Source organism: Quercus robur, chromosome 4 (genome assembly GCF_932294415.1).
Source record: "Quercus robur chromosome 4, dhQueRobu3.1, whole genome shotgun sequence".
NCBI classification, from domain to species: Eukaryota; Viridiplantae; Streptophyta; class Magnoliopsida; order Fagales; family Fagaceae; genus Quercus; species Quercus robur.
In genome coordinates this window covers 65,072,355-65,093,509 of record NC_065537.1, presented here as the reverse complement: position 1 = coordinate 65,093,509, position 21,155 = coordinate 65,072,355, and the positions used below count along the sequence as shown (strand labels likewise).

Sequence of the window (21,155 nt, the reverse complement as noted above, 5' to 3'; positions counted from 1 at the left end):
TTTACCCTAAGCATCCACCTGAGGGCAGAGGTGGAGCAAGGGGGGGGGGGGGGGGGGGGGGGTGGTGGAGGGGGGTAGTTGCCCCCCTGGCCAACCCAAAAAAAAAAAAAAAAAACCCTTAGTACTTAGCTAATACTCATTAAAAACCCTTGCCTACTTTTTCTTTAGAGAGAAATAGCAATCTGGATCAAAGTAATACATCAGCTTGGACTATCTTCCTTAACCTGGGAGAAATTTTATCTAACCAAAATTTTTACTCACTCACACTTAATGATAATTTAGCCAACTAAAACTCCACTCTATTTCTTTGGTCTTGAAATAGAGCATAACTCTACCTTCTAAATGAACCAATAAGCAACTATAAGTCATCCACTAGCATGCCTTACACATAAGTTTTAGTGAGTCCCTACCCTACCTTAGCAAAAAAGCCCTAATCAATCCCTTCCAAAATGCACTCTTGCATACCAACATAGATATATCAAAGTGCACTGCTTGGAAAGCCACAATCCATCATGAACCTTGATAGAGCCCCTTCGTACTTAGCTATTATAATATTTGAATTTTTTTTAATCTTTTTCTTTTGTGAAATTTTCTTGCTCATATAGTTAATTATATATTAAAAATTTAAAAATAGTTAATTTCCATTATGGTTTAGAAACTAAATATATATACAACATATTAGGGAAGCAAAACATTATTATTTGCTTTAAGATAATCTAAAAATGATAATATGATCTCAATTTTTTGTAATAATTTACTCAACTTTATAAAAATCTGTGTACAAATAATAAAATGTAACATAAATTTACTAGATAAGTAGAATATGATGAATAATTGAATATGCTTTCTTTTTGTGAAGGTGTTTACATAATTACATTAAAATATCACTTAGTATCTAAATGAATATTTTTAAAATTTCAAAATTGGTTTCCAACATTATATATTCACACGATGTGCATATATCATATACATATTTTGCCCTCCCTCAACTCAAATCTTGGCTTCGCCACTGATTAAGGGTTGAGAGAGTTGGAAGTTTGTTGAGAGGCCCACGGATTAATACATACTGACTTATAGTTCTTAACCCATTATTACCTCTGAAAGATTAAAGCTTTATATACACTGCCATTAATAATTTTTTGAGCTTGAAACTAAGCACACCCTTTGTCTGTAAAAAACTACAAGAAAAGGTCAAAGGCATTTTATGAGTGAAAAATTTGTAAGGTATTTTAGTTAGTGGAAGGCAGTGGAAGCAATGAAAGGTATACGGCAACGGTAGCACCATGTAAAGCATTCATACCTTTGTAAGCATCAAATCTTGAAATTAGAAATGATTCCTCCATGTAGAGATCATATCATCTTTTTGGAGGACATTTTTTTTCCTGTTTGTTTAATACGAATTGACACTTAAACTCATGGGACACGCATTATATACATTGACATTCCCTACCACAATTAGTATAATCTGACTCGATTGATAGGGAATACTAGTTAGCACTAGTGTAAAGTGAATAATCTTTTCGATGTCTTAAGAGAGAATATATGACCTCTTAGATTAGAAGAAAATTCTTAGATACCATTGGAATAAAGGTTATTCATCGAACATATACAGCCTCACTTTTAGAACCTAATTTTTTCGTATTTATGGCCCCAAAGCTTCAATCTTCGGGTTGGGCTGCCCTTAGACCCTTAGGAACGTCCAAAACCTTCTAAAAGGCTCCGAAAACCATAGTTTACTCATATATATACTCACCTTATGCTTGCATTCAAAAACCTAACTAGAGAGAGTGCCTCCATGTTTCTAAAACCCTAATTCTCTCTTCTAGTCTCTTACACAGCACCTTTGCATATTTTTCTGTATTAAAAAACTTCTCTCTAGTCCATACATAAGGCATAAACTTGCTCTCAATTTCATTTTAAAACATTTTTTCAATTTAAGTTTGTTCTTAAGTTGTGATTACTAAATTCTATTGTATTCTTTAATTCTCTTTGTTCTCTCAATCTAATCTTTGTGTTGTAGGCACTGAGGGGTCGGTAAAATGAACTTCAAATCTGTAATCTTCAAGCAAGGTAAGTCATCTTTCATGACTTTTCTTTTACTTGAATAATATGATATTGTTTATTTGATTTAGTATATTTATTTGACAAGGTGATTTTAGGCTTAATATGATATGTTCTAATCTGTTATGAGTTGATTAAATTTAGTTCTTAATGATTTTGTATTTTTATTTCATTCTTATATTAGATTAACATGCTTCTTGTTTGATGTTAGCTTGAATATTATTATTTGATTTGGTTAAATAATGTGATATTTGTTTGATGACTTTAATATGTTCATGATGTCGTTTTTATTTAGTTTTGGTGTTTCCTTTGTACTTCTCTTTGGTTTAGACTTACATATGCAATTGATTTAATCTGATATGTAATAATCATGATTACGTGCCAAGGCCGTGTAATCATCATTGAGGCTGCATATGCAAGGTCGAGTCTACGTACACACCTCGAACCCAAATTGGGCAAAATTCTTATTTTTATCAAATTGATTCTTTTTCACATGTTATATGATTCTGTTTGGCCATTTTTAGGTTAATTAATTATTTCTTTTATTTTATTTAATAAACTTTGCTATAATATGTTTTCTTTTGAATTTATTTGTTTTATGGAATCTTTTCTTGCATGTTTGATTTAATGGTTAGCTTTTCCTTTTTAATAATAATATGTTTGATTTGGTTTTAATATGTTTCATGTTATGTTGTTATGTGATACTTGATATGTTTTGTGTGTTAATTTATTAAATGCATTGTATGTATTGTGTATGTTTAGATTTAGGATTATGGCTCTTTTAATAATGTATTTATTTAAACATGACGAATCAACACATAATGGAGGCTAGGTCAAAGTCGAGCGAGTTTGAATGTTTAACACATTCCCATAATTGTAAAGTAATACTCGTTTTTCCCCTAATAATAACTTTTTCACTAGATTAGTTGTAGAGTTGCACTTCATAGTTTTTAATAAATGGGGCACCCATGGGTTACAAAGAAAATTCACCCCGAAACCAGATTGGGCAAAATTATTATTTTTATCAAATTGATTTTTTTTTCACATGTTACATAATCAACTTTGCTATAATATGTTTTCTTTTGAATTTATTTGTTTTATATAATCTTTCCTTGCATGTTTGAAATGCACCCTGAAAATGTTATTAGTACTTGTCATGTATAATGCACATAGTTCACTTAACTAAACCAGTAAATTATATATATTGCACATGATGAAACATAGGTCATTTTTTTATTAGTGGTCAAAGTCAAACCTTTTCCTATAGTTTGGACAAAGTTTGACTCCAAACATGTTAAGAGCCCAAGTAGTGGCGGAGGCAGAAAATTTTCTCAAGGAAGGCCAAGCCAAATATTCCAATAGCTCAATATTAAAAAGAAAATAAAGGAGACAACAATAAATTAAAGAGCATTTATACTTTAAAAAAAAAAAATTTGAAAGGGGACATTAGCTAAAATTTACTCAATATTTTAAAATTTTAACATTAAATAGAGAGGGAGGGGGCATTTTTGGAAAATCCAGGAGGCCATGGCCTCCCCTCACTCCGCCTATGAGCCTAAGGCTCTAACCATCAATCAGAAGATAATATTAGTTCTTGTTATGTATAATACACATAACTCGCTTAACTAAGATAATTATGTAACTCACTTAACTAAGATAATCATGTGCATTACATATGACATGTGGTTTTTAAAACTTTTTTTTTTTGGGCCAAAGAAATGGCTTTTAAACTTAACATCAGACACTTACATTAGAAAGTCACATTTTTGAAAGCCCATTGTTTTCTCTGTTTTTTTAGATATATGTTTTGATCTTTTATTAAATAAAAAAAAGTTAATAATTATCACGGAAGAAAGGGATTTGAATTTTGAATGTCATAAACACATTAAAAGGAGCTAGCTAGTTGAACTACAAGACTTTTTTACTAGATTTATATTGATCTGAATTCTAAACAAGTACATATTATTACAATGGACTTTGACAGAATATATAGACAGCTAAAAAAGAACCTCAAACAGAGTATAGGATACAAATGGTGGAAAAGATCTTCAAATTTGAATTTCAAAAATAGCTTCTCAGAAAACTCAGAACAAAAAACAGAGGAAAGAGATGATGATAACAACACCCGATCGAACCCAATCGCCGTTGCCGTTTTGTTGAACCATTTGTAAGTCATCATATTGCTGTATGTATGACAGTAGCGCATGTATGACACCTGCTTAAAATGCAATGCATGTTATGTAAGTGCCACGCATGTATGACACTTGCATAGCATGCATGAAAAGGCTATACGTTAGGTTTTTTATTTTTTTATAATAAAGTAAAATCATTCAAGCGGCTATTTGCATTTTTAGTACTACTCATTAAAAAAAAAAAAAAAGATCCGCCCCTCAAATTTTTTTTTTTTGATAACCGCCCCTTAATTATTCTAGTTAGAACATTTTTTACGTGTATATATATATATATATATATATACACACTAGTTTTTTTTTAAAGTAAAATATATACACTAGCGTCATCACACGCACTTTGCACATGTGATAAGGCTCTTTTTTTTGTCTAGTGTCATTATTTTTTTTTTAATTTAATTAAATTTTTTGGACAAGTTTGTTTTGAAGATACGGATTAGTAAGAGAGTGTCGTATTTTACAGGCATTTTAAATGGACTTGGACATATATTTTTGCCGGGTCGTCCTCAAGCTTGTTGTTATACTTCTGCTGAGCCATATTAACGACCACATTATCCACTTATTTTCTACCTCTTCTTTTCTATTTTTAAACTTTTATTCTCCCTATTCTAAAAATAAATAAAAACTATTCAACTCCCTATTAGTCCACACCTATTGTTACAATTCTTCCAACATTTCCCCTTCCTTTTTGCCTCTTCTAACTTCTAACTACTCTTTACTTTTCTGTTACACTCCCTTCATCATTTCCTCTTTCTTAGATTTTGACTCTTTTTCTCCCCATTTTATTTTGTATAAATTTGATATCATTTCTCTCATTCAATTCATATCATATATTTCCCAAAAAACACCTTCTCTCTCTCTCTCTCTCTCTCTCTCTCTCTTTTTTAAGTATACGTGTGTTGGTATTGTGTTTTTTAAATTTCCTATCATAAAGTCTTCTCTCTCTCTCTCTCTCTCTCTCTTAACTTTGGTTGAATTTTGGTTTGGATTAATACTTAGTTTTTTTTTTGGAAATAGGAATTTGAGTTTATATCAAAACACAATCTATATGGTTATGAATTTAAATATGCCTACCAATTGTTTAAGAAATAAATTATTATAAAATCTATCGTTTATTCCTTTGGTTACATTTTAATTTTAGTTAAAATAACATTATAATTTGGTGATGAGTTTTTATTATTATGATAATCTCTCTATTCTTTAAAAGGGGAGAAATTGAATAATAAATTTGAAACTTATAGAATTTAGTTGTATATTAGGCCAATATAACACACTATGTAGAAGTTAGAAGAATATCATTCACCTTAAAAAAAAAAATAGAATGATATATTTGTAAAGATAAAAAGATAAAAAATATTGAAGAATTTTTTTTTTTTTTAAATAGACAATACTTGAAGTAATTTTTACTTATATCCTATTACATAATATTTATATATTCCCACATATTGTATAGATATGCAGCGTACTAATATAATACGGTTAACCCCAAATACACACATGGTTGCTTTTTATTGTATCGAAATTTGTCTTCCCAGCTTACCCAAAAAAAAAGAAATTTGTCTTCCCGATTCTTATGGATGTATTTACTTCTTTTGTTTGCTTTGTTATATGTGCGTACTGTTACGAAAAACAAAAATACATCAAATCGTGTGCCAGCTCTGAGCAATGAGAGTGAGAGATGCAGAAAGTTTATTTACACTTTTTTTTTTTTTTTTTTTAGTGCACTGTCAACACAATTTTTGTGTCAAAATTTAAATTGATACGTTTTTATTGCAACTGGTTTGCACTTTACCTTTAACATCAATTCATTATTTACCATTATGTGTTGGTGGTACCCACAGGCAATGTATCTGTGGAGTGTGGTCAGCTGTGATAACACACATAAGCCACCTTTTTTTACTCTAAAAAAAAATTTAGTATTTACCATTAACACCGTGTTCACTACATAGTTGTAAGTATTTTGTTAATCTTGTTGTGACTATTAAGTATAGGATTTTGCTAACGTGTGCCTTAAGGACACACAATAATTAATCATTTTTAGAAAAAAAAAAATTCTTGAAAATTGAAAAAGTATTGACAGCTTTTTCAATTTCTCAAAAAATATTTCCAAAAATAGATGACTTAATATGTGCTCTCACTTTACCTTTAACATCAATTCATTATTTACCATTATGTGCTGGTGGTACCCACAGGCGATGTATCTGTGGGGTGTGGTCGGTTGTGATCACACATGTGAGCCACCCTTTTTGACTCTCAAAAAAAAAAAAAAATCATTATTTACCATTAACAACGTGTTCACTACATAGTTGCAAATATTGTGTTAATCTTGTTGTGACTATAAAGTATAGGATTTTGCTAATGTGTGCCTTAATGACACAAAATAATTAATCATTTTTACAAAAAGAATTCTTGGGAATTGAAAAAGTATTGACAGCTTTTTCAATTTCTGAAAAAATATTTCCAAAAATAAATGACTTAATATGTATTTCAAGGGCACACATTAATCAAACTTTAAAGTATATTGATATATAACGGCGGCTTAGAACCATTTCCAAAAGGACAAAAAGCAAATAACCCGCCCAAAAAACAAAATGCCGGCCTGATCTCTCAATTTGTAGAACTTGACGAATGCCCATTGTGAATCATTCCTAGCCTCCCTTTTTTTCTTTTTTTTCTTTTTTCAATTAACAATTGTTCACACCCAACAAATTTCATAATTTTTTTTACAATTGCACGCAACATAACTTACATGAAGAATAATTATTGACTTCACTTTTATTGCACACCAATCGTAACGAATACAAATCTTTTGTATAACTTTTTATGTTTTATTTTATGTTTTACTAATATGTGTTTGGTTTTTTTTATCTATTTTAAACTTTTGGTTATTTTATAAAAAATGTTAAACAAATATAAAGTAGGTTGTGATTAATAAAATATAAAGTGAAATATAAAAAGTAATACAACATATTTGTATTCAGTCACGACATGACACCTTAGCCCGCAGCCGGCAAGGAAAAGAATTATGAATTTTTTCTGTATTTTAGTGTTTGTATTTTTCTTTTCTTTTTCTACACAGTCCTTCTACGGATTTAATATTCTAGAATTTTTTTTTTTTAAATTTTATTCAGTCTATAATACAGTATATATATTTACTTGAGACTCACATACGGAAAGAAACAGAGAGGGAATTTGCAGAAACAAAGAAGCTGAGAGGGGTACGTGTGCTTGCTTGTGAGTCCTCACTCGCTCGGAGAGTACCTGAAAATATTGGTGCTGATAGTTAGTAGTACTGGTTGTGCTAGCTATATAAGTTTACTCACAAAAAAAAAAAAAAAAAAACAAAAAAGTAGAAGAAGAAGCGAGCTAGCTAAGTATTAATGGAGTTGGGTTCTATCTGCAACGTCTTGCTGGGCATATTTGGAGTTTTGGTGGTCCTGAGATGGGTTGTGAAGAATGCAAACTGGTGGCTGTACGAAACCCAATTGGGAGAAAAGCAGTACTCTCTTCCTCCAGGTGATATGGGTTGGCCCTTCATAGGGAACATGTGGTCCTTCCTCTCTGCCTTCAAGTCCAAAGACCCTGACTCTTTCGTTGCCTCCCTTGTTTCCAGGTCTCTCTCTCTCTTTCTGGCCAGTATTCTTATCATTTTTCTTTGATAAAACGAGTACGGCTAATTAAATTCATGATAAGACCCACTACGGATATGGAGAAAGATAGCAACTCTCCCCTGGAGTATTAAGTCATGTTCTAGTTTATCGTTATTCAGGCTAACATGTACCCAATTAAACTGCTTTGCCATCTCTCTCTCTCTCTCTCTCTCTCCTTAATGAGTTCTATGCTACAGTGCTAGTAGTAGTGCAATACTGCACCATAAACATATGAGGGCAATTGTGTACTTAGTAGTTGGAATATGTTATATCATACAGTTTGAACGAGTCGTGCCACTTATTTGTGTTAGCAAGTTTTCACTTGTTTTTATTTGGGTCTATCATTAAGGTTATCTTTTTATCTATTACTAATAATCTGACGGGCTATGTTAGAGTGTTAACATTTTTGAATTACCAAATGTTCCTGCATATAGTCTAAAGGTTATCTTTTTTTTATCTATTACTAATAATCTGACGTGCTATGTCAGAGTGTCAACATTTTTGAGTTATCAAATGCTCCAGCATATAGTTTATAGGTAGTGTTAGGGAGTTTTTAGGGATCGTTTTGATTAAGGGAGAAGGAAGATAGGTAGTATTAGGGAGTTTTTAGGGATCGTTTTGATTAAGGGAGAAGGAAGGAGGAGAAAAGTAGAGTAAAGTTATCTGGAAACCTCCGTCTCCCACAATCCAAACGGGCCCTAACTCTTTATCCCATGCACCTATGGATCACAACACGACACCAAAAGGTCCAAAACGGTTCATCCTAGAGGGAGTGCTGGCTTATTTTTGTCATTTTCACTGTCTTATTATAAGTACACTATTTATCAATTTCTTAGTATATTCTACCTTGTAAAAAACATAGATTTTATATATATATACTTTGCATTAAAAATATGGTCAAATCTATGATGTGGCGGAGCGCCATCATCGACGATGGAATGCTCCAAATTTCACCGTCTGGTTTGTGTGTAAATGCCAAATTTTGATTCAACCCCCAAAATTTTTGTTTTGGGCCTTTTTCAGCCGTTAATTTCAAACCGCTTCTTGCATTTTTAGTCTACGTCATCAGGTGGCTATCTCGTGATGGGCCCATTTTATATTGAAACGCCCAAAGTTTCACATACTTTATTCTTAAAGTATAATGAAAAATTGTCAAACATTATATGGACCCTCTTTTATTCATTACCTATTATTTCATGAAAGAATTTGAGTTCCAATTCTCTACCCCTTGTTGTCGTAATCAAATGGTATTATGAAAAGATTTCAGATATGATATGTGTGAATGTAGTGTTTGGTATACCCCATTTACATGCACTTTCAAATTTGATATGTTTTTAAAAATGTAATCAAAAGGTATTATGAAAAGATTTGAGATATAAAATGTGTGAATATAGTGTTTGGCGTACCCCATTTACACTTAAAAATTTGATGTGCTTGTAAAAAATGTTCAATAAAATTGGGTGCTTCTAGAAGTGTGCAATACAAGAGGGGAGTTAAGACCAAAAACATAATGAAGAGGGTGTAAGAAACAACACTTCACCACAATGAAAGAACTCCTAGAATTCATGGAATTTGGAGAGTTTGGATCTGATGGGATAATATATTTTTCTCTGTTAATTGAGATATGGGAATTTGGTAAAGTAGATTTTTCTTGATTTTGGAATGAAGTTCTTGATGTTTGCATAACTTGGTAAGTTGGTGGAATAGTTGTATAGTGGAAGCCTTTACTAATAATAGTTGCTCTAACTTATCATCTAGGCCCCATGTTGTCTCATAAACTTGACCTACTCTACTAAGTTAGGAAAGTGCAATCATTTTGTAACGCTAAAAATAGGAGAGGAGGACCGACATGCTTTTTTCTTTTTTTCTTTTTCCTTCTAATTTTAGTTTAATGGCCATCAATTTAACACATGCTTTTTCCATTAAGTGGTAGAGAGAAAAAGAGGCACAAAAAGAAAAACTGGGCAACAAATTTCTCAACCATTTAACATTTTAGTGCTAAACAGTCTTTTTTTTTTTTACCTAACTGCTCCTCCATTTTTAAAGTTGAAAAGTAAATAATGCACTTTTAATGGAAGCATAAAATCAAAGACAATCATATCTGCATAAAAGTGAAGTGATTCGGTTCAATGACAATTACGAAACTATCTGTAGCATTCTAAAATCATTGGACCTAAGATTGAGTTCAGGTTATGGATCAAATCCATTTGATCAACTTTATTTTTTATTCCTAAATGGGTAAATAGGATCATCACAGCTGATCTTCCTATTTACAAAAAGAAAAAGAGAATCATATCTCTTTTACAGCTCTATCCTCATATAAATCAAGTCATTCTACCTTTGCTTCAAGAGTGTTTGACAGTTCATGAACAAGAAGATGCATGGAAAATATAATACATCTTTGAGATGTTAAAAATTTGTGGGTAATGATTATCATACAAGTTATTGCATATTCATCGTACACACACTGCCACGTGGGCTGAGATCGTGTTTTTGATACATAATTTCACAGATTGTATAGGGAATGTGCAATGAGGATTATGTAACAAGATTTAGCCAAAATATATACCCTAGCAGAAAAAGAATATACATCCAAGATTCACACATTGGTACCCTTAGTGTCAAGTAGGCACCACCTATAGTCCATACCACAACTCTTAAGTTAAATCTCCTAAAGTGAATCTGAACTAGGAGCAAGGATTGATTAAACCAAACAAACAAACAAAAAAACATGATTATGGCCTGATAATCTATTTGGTACTCATAATTTTGAGGCAGGAAAATCTATAATAATGGTTGATTATAATCATGGCACTATTAGAATTATTAGTTGATATTTTCACATGGATACTAAATTCGATGTGATTGGTAGATTGCTTCATGCCCCGCCTTTTAGTAGCATGGTTAACTTTGCTTGAAGATTTGGATTGTCTTTTAAAAGTTAAAAAGTCTGTAGAAATTGTCAAATGTAGTCATTTTCAGTTCAAAAAATGACACAACCACGTTTCTATCAACAATATGCAGATTTGGACAAACTGGAATCTATAAGGTCTTCATGTTTGGGAATCCGAGTGTCATAGTTACCTCACCTGAAGCATGCAGAAGAGTATTGACAGATGATGATTGCTTTAAACCTGGTTGGCCTAAGTCCACTGTTGCACTCATTGGAAAGAAGTCATTTATTGGCATTTCTTTTGAAGAGCATAAGCGTCTCCGGCGGCTAACAGCTGCTCCAGTCAATGGTTATGAGGCATTGTCAATGTACACTAAATACATTGAAGAAATTGTAACATCTTCCTTGGACAAATGGACAACAATGGGAGAAATTGAGTTCTTGACTGAACTGAGGAAGCTTACTTTTAGGATAATTATGTACATTTTTCTTAGCTCAGAGAGTGAGCACGTAATGACGGCCTTGGAGAGGGAATATACAACACTTAATTATGGAGTTAGAGCCATGGCAATTAATATTCCAGGATTTGCTTATCATAAAGCACTCAAGGTGAGTCCAAGTAACATTTTTCAGTTCTATTTTCAGCCAATCCAAAATAAACACAATAGGATTCAAAGATAATCTTGGGCTTAATTTTGTGTAATCTTGGGCTTAATTTTGTGTTTTCCATGGTAGACAAGTTTATGCATATGTATGATCACACGCACATGTTTGAACCATGGATAAAAAATGGAACATGATTAAACATTGGAGTGAATAAATAGATATGAAAATTTGGCTTACTTGTGAAGCCAATTGTTGTGTTTTGTGTAGTAACTCAAATTGACTTATGGCTATTTCAGGCTCGAAAGAATCTTGTGGCTACATTTCAATCTGTTGTGGAGGATAGAAGAAATCAAAAGAAGGTTTCTGTTCCCACAAAGAAGAAAGATATGATGGACGCTTTGATAGATGTTGAAGACGAAAATGGTAGAAAATTGACTGATGAGGACATCATAGATATTCTAGTGATGTACTTGAATGCAGGTCATGAGTCATCAGGACATACCGCAATGTGGGCTACCATTTTCCTAAACCAGCACCCAGAATATCTTCAAAAGGCAAAGGTATTAGTGTTTAAATATTGCTCATTAGCATCAACATCTAGTTCTTAAAATCAATGTCTGAAAAGTTGGTGACTCTGAGAGTTTACACCACTTTGGCAAGTCAAGTGCAACCTTAACTCATCACTCATGATTTTCATATTAGACTTTACGTCCACCTGCATTCCACTTATGACCTTGTCAACATTGAGAAATTGTGTTTACTGCATCATAGCACAGTCTTTTGATTAACTAAAATGGGCAAGTTTGTAGCAATTCATTGCATGATCATGTACTGCATGTGTCACTAAGGACTGTAGGAGACAAAATTGGAGATGAGTAGGAACAGCTCTCTTAGGAATCAGAGATGTATAAGTCAAAAGATTGGAATCGATTTTGGAGAAAGTCTTAAACTTTCCATTAGGAACTCCATTGGCATGAATATGCAATTTTTTTTTTTTTTTTTGTTGAGTTCTTGAATTTTATTCATGAGTTCCTTGATTTTAAATTGGCATAACCCAAAACTTTGCTTGTTCCAATCGCTGAGCTCTTTCCTTGCCACTTGAAGTTATCCATTAAAATGAGACTTGGCAATCCTGCAAAGCTAAAATTCCAAGCCTTTTTTACAACCCCTTTGCAAGAGCAATCCCAAATCCAGGCAATTAAAAATATGAAAGGTCTGGCATAATGCTGCTTTTCCAAACAAGTATCCAAGATTATAGGGTGGTGATCTGAAGCTGTGGCAACCGGATGGGAAACACCAGCACTTGGGTTATGCTGTCAAAATATTAAACCGGGTCAAGTTTTTTCTCAGTTTGCCTGGACGAGCTGTTGAGAGGATGAATGGATTGGAAATTTGATGTCCCAAGAAAACAAGAAAAACACCACATGGAGTGTTACAAGCATTTCACTGATTTCTCTAGCTCAATTAATCTTTTTAAATTTTTTTTTCTCCACCCTTATCTTTTTTTTATCGGAGTTCTACTCATTGTGGCTTGAGTTTTGATTTTTTTTTTTTTTTTCCTCAAATTCTGTTTCCACACAACTGCAGAAAGAGCAAGAGGAAATCGTAAGGAAGAGGCCACTAGAGCAGAAGGGGTTGACACTGAAAGAAATTCGAGAAATGGAATATCTTTCTAAGGTACAACATCCATGTGATAAAATTCATTTTCCCTTGGTATGCACCAAGTCGTTTTCCTCCTTTTCATCTTATGATTTCAAAACTTTGGCAGGTGATTGACGAAACACTTCGTGTGATAACATTTTCCCTGACAGTTTTCCGAGAGGCAAAAAAAGATGTCAATTTAGCAGGTCAGTCTATGCAGTGGATTTTCATTCTTTTTCGTAAGATATGGCTATGAGATCTTGTGCTTGCATAACAAGTGAATATAGAAAGAAAAATATGACTATAGATGTATAAAGATGACTTGTGCATTCATCACATAGACTAATATTATTTTCTTGTTATGCCAATAAATATTTGTAATAGTCTATCATACAGAATTGGATAGAGGATAGTGCAGCACCTCCACTATGAACATGTGTTCATTTGTAGCGACTACACAATATGTTATGATTTATTAATGAGAAGTTTTTCAGGTTATACCATTCCCAAAGGTTGGAGAGTCCTAGTGTGGTTTAGGAGTGTTCACCTAGATCCTGAAATTTATGAGAATCCAAAGGAATTTAAGCCTTCCAGATGGGATGTAAGTAAAGCATCATCTTCCCACACCCCCCCCCCCCCCCACCTCACCCTCTTCAAATATACAGATACATATCTTTTGTAGCATGCATGATATGTGTTTAAGAATGTGCTTTCATAAGTATCCTGATTTGCTTTATATTGAATGCAGAATTTTACACCCAAAGCAGGAGCCTTCCTTCCTTTTGGAGCAGGAAGTAGATTGTGCCCGGGAAATGATCTTGCTAAGCTGGAAATTTCTATTTTCCTTCACCATTTTCTCCTTAATTACCAGTTAGTTTACCTTCTTTAATGCTACTTTAAATTCCTACGTAACATGTTAATGATTGTTCTTTAATTTAACAGAAACAGAGGATTAGTTATGGACAAAATAAAATCTGTCTTTAAAGGCTTGAGAATGAAACAAAATGTTGTTTGGTGGCTGAGATGATAGAAGAAAGCTTCAAAAGTTTGGAATTTAAGGAACCAATCTAACCACTAGGATTATCAAACTCATCGACTGCATTAAAGTGCTCATACCAGAAAGTGTAGCATCTCATACACCTCCAGCATATGTACTCAATTCTAGATGTATGAGTTCAGAAATCAGAAAAATAGATCTCTAGATGTCCTATTAAATTGCTTCAGGTCAAAACCGAAAAAAAACATTTTTCTGTGTGTAATTTAGCAATATACATGCACAAGCATTTTTGTTTGCACGCAGTGTGTCACTGTGTGAAACAGGAATTACGAAAAAAAACAAGGGAGAATTTTTACTGTGTGATCTAGTAGTATGCATGTACAAGCATTTGCCAAGTATTTCTTCATCTTCTAACCTTTCTTTTTGTTTTATCATGGTACAGGCTTGAACGGCTTAATCCTGGATCCCCAGCAATGTACTTACCACATACAAGGCCAGTAGATAATTGCTTGGCCAGAATCAAGAAATGTCCCTCTTCTTCTGTTTAAGGACAAAAGGAGAGTGGAAGCAAAAATAAAACATGTTCATGTCGTCGCGGAATTAGGATTAAAGAGTGCTCTTTTCAAGTTTATCTTAGTTCTGATCGCATCCCTGGATGCTTATTATTAGAGTTAATTAAAAGGCTGGTTAACTTAAGAACAAAGTGTCTCAAGTGCTTGGACTATTTCACATCTAACAATGTTTACACTCTTCCACATCATGTGTTAGATGTAGACACTTCATGTGAAATTATGGACATCATGTGAAACATTTCATATCTGAAAGTGTGAAACAACAATACTTCGAATACCTAAACTTAGGTTCTATTTGAGCGGGTGGAAGTGGAATCAAGAAAAACCCACCCATCAGTGTGATGTGAAAGCTTGCTTGATCCTCTTGCTTCCTTTGACTGCTCCCCTGACTGGTCTATTGCCAATATAATTAGCAAGATTTTATGTGTCGAAGAATCTTTTCTTAGCTGTCTTGTCTGTTGGGTCAAAAGAGAATGTAACTCGGTTGCTCATGCAGCTGCTAAATTCTCCCTTAGGTCATTTGAGTCTTTTTGTTTTAATAAACTCAGTCTTCCAAAGGTCTTATGGACTGCTTGTGAGGTAGACTGTAGTTCTTTCTTTTCAGTTTGAATAAAATTGAAGATTATGAAAAGAAAAGGAAAAAAAAGGAGAAAGAAAAACCCATCCATGCTATATTTTGTGGCTAATTTATGTAATTCTGATGGCAATACTATTAGGCTTCAACAAATGATTCTAGCAAGGTATTGATAGAAAAAAGGGGTGGGGGGAAGTATATGGTCATTTTAGCAACTAGTAAAAAAAGTATGATGCAGGCAAAAAACCACAATAAACAGAATACGCATGTCTTTAAGAAAATAGCCCTTGAATCCATAAGGAGTTTCTTGAATCCACAAAAAGAGCTCCTGGAATCCATTAGAAATAAAGAAAAAAGGTCTCTGAATTTTTATAAAATTGAAATATGCATTGCCTTTGAGGCTACAATGCTCTTAATTAAATAGATATAAAAGAACCCTAGGGCTAACAACTGCATTCCTAAGGCCTTTAGAAAACACCTAAAAACTCTAATTTGCATTAGGCACGAAATTGGGAAAATTACCTAATATATAAAATTAAGAAAATTACAAAATAAAATCCTACGATTTCTAGGAGACGTCCTAGAGACATGACATTACTTTGAATTTTAAATTAAAAGTTATAACAAGAATAAAAATTACTATACATAGCAAAAACAATTAATTAAGGGTGTAAACTAAGGAATTTTCTTGAAAAGTGACATCAGTCGTGGCTAGAGGCAACGAGTTTTGATCCTTGCAACGATTCCCATTATGTCACCAATTTTCATGCAATTTCAACATTGTCTCTGATAATTTCTACTAATACTTTTCTACTTCCAGGATTTTTTGCGTATTGACTTCTAATGATCTCTCCATTCTAGTAAAGTTTAGAGCATCTCTAGCAAATTCATCAAATTTTTGTACTGTTTGGAGAATAAACAGTGACTTTTACCTTTATCTACTCACTTTTTCAAATACACTTTCCAACAGATTCTCTATCCCATTCTCTATCTTATTTAAATATTATTTCTTCATTCGTTATTTATTCTTTTTTTAACAACTACACATCTTCTAACAATTTTTTATTCAATACCAAATTATTATAATAGAAAAAAATGAATTGAAGAATGAACAGTAACCCATCAGACTTGATGGGTTACTGTTCATTAGCAAAAAAAAATTTCTGGATATAGCTAAGCTGCTGGAGCATGAACAGGAGCATATAGAGCATGAACAGTGTAAAATATTCTCTATATTTTGACTATGCATTGACTGTTGGAGATGCTCTTATGTTGTCTGTTTTACATTAAAGTAAGGGGACGATTATTGTGCAAAATACTAAAATAATCATTATATGAGAGATCTAAATGGAGAAGGGCCGCTGGCGCTCCCTCACATGGGCTTAATACAAAAAATAAAAATGCCACTGTTTAACATTTTGAAGTGTATAATAATAAAATACTAAAGACATTTGTTTTAAACTACAGAATGTAGTGGGAGGGTGTTCGTATCTTCCTCTTCAAATCAAGAGCAATTTTTTAATATATTTTGGACCCGAAACAATTTTTTGTCCCACTTCTAATTTGGGGCTATTACACTTTGTCTATATGTGATTAAGAATGTTTATCAACTTGAGGTTAATTTCGTTATGTAGTCATAACCCACTTTACTGTTTACCACTAAACAAACAATTAAAACACATCAAAACGTTAAAAGAACTCTAGGTTCTTCTCTATGTTGAGGGTCATTTTTGAGAATCCAAGAAGAAAGAAGAAAGCCCAGCAACAAGGGCAGCAAAGAGTTGGCAAACAGATGGCAAAACCATTAGGCCCAAACGGCAGGAATAATGGATCACAGGCCCATGAAATAAACAAATAGGCCTTGAAGAGGCAAATGGGTTTAAAGAAGCCCAAAAAGAGAGAAATAGTATACCCATGAGCAGCATATGATATAGAAAAGTGAGAATGGGCCACTGCAAGCTTAAAGTAATGCAAACAAAGAAAGTAAGGGGTTAATGGCAAACCCATGAACCCCAAGGATGAGAATAAGGTAATTGGGCTAGGGAAGCCCAATGAAGTTAGTAAAAACCCATGGGAATGCAAAGTTAGTAAAAGGGTCAAGGAAGCCCAAAGAAAGCAAATGGACCAAGGATGCCCAAGAGAAAAACAAAAGGGACATAGGAGCCCATAAGTAGGAGAACCAATGGCCATGCCAAGCCACTGGGGGAAAGAGTAAACGGCTGGCCTAAAGAGGCCCAGTAGGATTGAGTCATTATAGCAGGAATGACAAAGTAATATGGTAGGAAATGAGGGCAATCAAGAAATGGGTCGGAAGAAATGTAAGGTCCAGTATCAAATAAAGCCTAGCTCCTAAGGCGAGTAGGAAATCGAAAAGCAGCTCACATAAAAGATCTAAGAAAATGGGCGGCAAACTATGCAAGTAAGCCTCCAGACCACGGCAGACGAATGAGCAGCAAGCAGATTTTGGACACACATGGAAGGGAGGCACGCACAAGGCCCAGGCACCACCAACCTGTACCCAGCCAATACAGGGCATGATGAGGTTGTGGGTCAGAGGTAAGAGAGCATGGTTTGGCGGTGGGGAAAAGGAAAAAATCTATTTTTGAGGTTCCTGCTCAGGCTCTTTTGGGGGAAGTGTCTTGCTGGGATAACATACTACCCAAAAGAAGCAAGCTGAGTTGGAACCACTAGGTGCATGCCATGAGGGATAGGGAGAGAGAAAAAACCCAAACCATAGTAAGAAAGGGTGTCACGGCAGACAAACAAACAAAATACCCTTCTTTGTCTTGTGATGGGGGGGGTGGCACACAGACGGACCAGTAGTGGTCGGTAAATACACCCAGACCAGACAAAGAATGTTAAGGACTAAAACAGTAAAATTCAATCACGGCAGGCACTATAAAAAGAGACCCTTGCCGTGAACAAAAGAAGGACAGAGGAGGGGAACCATAACGAAGGAATAGGAATTCAAAAAGATATACCAGGAAACAGAAAGAAACGAGTGTGAGGGAAAGAAAGAAAAGAGAAAAACCAAAAAGAAAATAGATAGAGAGTTAGAACGGCCCTTTGTGCATCAACCATTCAGGTCTGTTTCCCTCAAGGTAGTTAATTTCTACAGCAGGACTTTCCTGGGAGATTAATTGCGTTGAGAAGAAACGTTCTTTCCTCTTTGGTTTTGCTCCTACGAACCAGATTTAATCTGACTTCTTTCTCTTCTGATTAACCCACATATATTACCATTTGTTCCCTTTGTTCTTTTTGTAAAAGTGATTATTATTACTGTGATTATGTTTCTTGAATAGGGATCATTTGGTCATTTTCTATTAAGTAGTTAGGATATTTTATTTTGTTATTATTACCATGTCTGTCTGCCACAACTTATCTGAAACAGCTCTACCTGCCACAAGCATGTTCTTGGAAAACAAGGCATAGTTTGCGCACAAGCCGGACCAAATTGAGTTGTAGTTGGACCGGTCCCAACTCTCTTAACCAGAAAACTTGGGCCTAGTGTAGCAAGAAGCAACCCAACACTACAAGCAAAGCCCACCACTTTACACTCTAGAAGAACTCTCATTATTTAGAAATTTATGTTTGATCAAAGATTATTCTTAAAAAATTCGTTTGATTGAAGTGTTAAGATTGTTTCTTTAACAAAAGATTTTGGGATTTCTGTTGGTGAGTAGCAAGATCCTAGATCCCATTGTTGTTTATGACACTATAGCATAGCATGTTCCTTACCTAGGGTTTTAAATTGTGTGAAAATTGATGTGGGTTACATGTGAAATTGGTGATCTTGTTTGTAATTTTTTATTTTTAAAATTTGGGTAAAGATTTCAAAAGAAATTATATTTTTTTCATTTTCTTTCTTAACCTTATAACCCTAATGTCTAAGGGTCCGTTTGGTTGGAAGGGTGGAAAAGTGAGAGGATAGAAAATGGTGAGAAGATGGAAAAGTGAGAGAATAAAAAATGGTGGGAGGATGAAAAAGTGAGAGGATAAGAAAGATTTTAATTTCCCTCATTTTTGTTTGGTTGGGAATGGAAAAGTAGAGAGATGAAAAAAGTGAGTTTGTATAAAATACTCATATACCCTTTTAAAAAATGGTGTCCAATTAAAAAAAAATGATAAACATGTCCAAATTTATTATTAAAAAAAAATCATGTCCAAGAAAAAAAAAAAACACAAAAACAAAGCACCCATAGCCCCAAGAAAAAAATAAATAAATAAATGAGAACGAAACAAAGCACCCACGGCCTTAGAAAATCAAAAAAAAAAAAAAAAAGACAAGGCAACATTCAAACTGGAACTAAAAATAAAATAAAATAAAAAGCAAAGTACGAAGACCATGTGCAAGTGCACATGAACATTTTTGTCATTTAATAATCACACTTCTCTCATTTAGTTTTCTCCTCATTTTGGAGAGAAAACTTTTTAGTGGGCTTGAGGAGAAAACACTTGGACCCCACCATTATTTTCCTCTCTTCCCCTTCCAACCAAACACCCTCCAAAAAGTTTTCTCTCCTCATTTTATCTCAATTTTTTTTTTCCATCCTCCTTAAAATCCACTCTACCAAACACACCTTAAGGGCCGGATACCTTGATGACTATGGTACTGAAGAATGCTTTTGCTTTGTAAAAGCTGCGCTTTTGTCTTGGAATTTTTAGGGTTTGGAGTTGTTTTTTTGGAATCTTTTTGCTGTGCTTGCATGTCTTGATTGTGGTCCCTGTCTCCCTGATGTTCTATATCTCCCCAGCCCTAATTTTTAAGGTTTGTCCTCAAGCTGCTTTGTGCTTATAAGCTTCAATTTTCTGTTAGTCCTCTAGCTGCTTTGTGCTTATAAGTTTCAATTGTCTGCTAGTCTTTAACATGGTATACATTATTGCTTTTTCTACTATCATTGTCTATGTTGTTAATCTATCTATGAGGTGAAACTAGTGGTGCGGATTTGGATTTTAATCAATAGCTTATTTGGATAGTTTAAAAAATGTCAAGGATTTGGAATTGACAAATCCACCAAAAATTTTAAACCTTGAAATCTTTAGATTTGAAATACCTTCTAAATCCTTGAAATTTTAGAAATCTTTAAGGCCTACTTCAATAGAAATTAAATTTATAATTTCAAATCATTAAAGGTATAAAACACGTCCAAACAAGGAATTTTAAAATTTATAGATTTGGAATTAAGGCATTTCATCCAAATTCAAGTATTCAAACACAACCCAAGAGAGTTTATTTATTTGAAGACCGTTGATTTGTTATTTACACTTGAGATTCATAGTGGTGGTACTCTTGTGTGGGAACCAAAACTACCACATTAAGGTGGGAAATTGAATTTAGTCAAAGATTGTGATCCTAACGGTTTGAGCTACTTTGAAATACATGGCATGTGTGTTCAATTAAAGGCACCTACTATTACAAAGTTTCATTACTTGATCCCTAGGGGTAATTTAGAGCAAGGTTTTAGATTTGTTATTGGAGATGAGGAAGTGGTCTATATGAATGAGTTACATGTTGGATGGCTTACTGATAGAATCGTCTTTTATGTAGAGAATGATGAAATGTTACTTGTAGTTGCCATGCCTTGTGAGAATGTAGAAGGAGATGGGGAAGAGAATAGGGAAGATCATGAAACTACATCTGAGAATGATTTAAACTTTCTGTTCATCAAGAATGCATTGTTATCTAGACTTTTCTGATTTTGGCCTCAATGTTGCACCTCAATATAATCATATATGAGGAATAATTTTTTAAACTTTCTGTTCATCAAGAAAATTTGTCAAATGCAAGAAAGGCACAAAAATGCCAACTAGCAGCAACTCAAAATTCCATTACATTGATATCATAAAGAGAGAAAACACAAAGTATACACCAAGCTAGCAGCAACCCAAAATTCCATTACATCGAAAATATATTTGTTTACTAGTTCAAAACAAGAAAGAAAATAACACAAAAATTTCCAAAGCAATACAAA

The 21,155-nt window shown here is 33.6% G+C and overlaps 1 protein-coding gene across 2 annotated transcripts; it reads left to right on the top strand.

Annotated features, from left to right (window-relative positions):
• Positions 1–2,018: 2,018 nt before the first annotated feature.
• On the top strand, positions 2,019–15,273 carry LOC126723374 (ent-kaurenoic acid oxidase 1-like). Of its 2 annotated transcripts, XM_050426759.1 has the most exons (9): positions 2,019–2,070; positions 7,436–7,863; positions 10,925–11,402; positions 11,696–11,959; positions 12,987–13,076; positions 13,168–13,246; positions 13,535–13,641; positions 13,789–13,910; positions 14,480–15,271. In XM_050426759.1, the coding sequence occupies exons 2-9, from the start codon at positions 7,631–7,633 to the stop codon at positions 14,583–14,585; spliced, it is 1,479 nt and encodes a 492-aa protein (XP_050282716.1). In that variant the 5' UTR covers positions 2,019–2,070; positions 7,436–7,630; the 3' UTR covers positions 14,586–15,271. The 2 variants fall into 2 exon arrangements, 1 of the variants encoding a protein (XP_050282716.1); XR_007654244.1 differs by lacking the exon at positions 13,535–13,641 and having other exon boundaries at positions 14,480–15,273.
• The last annotated feature ends 5,882 nt before the right edge of the window (positions 15,274–21,155 follow it).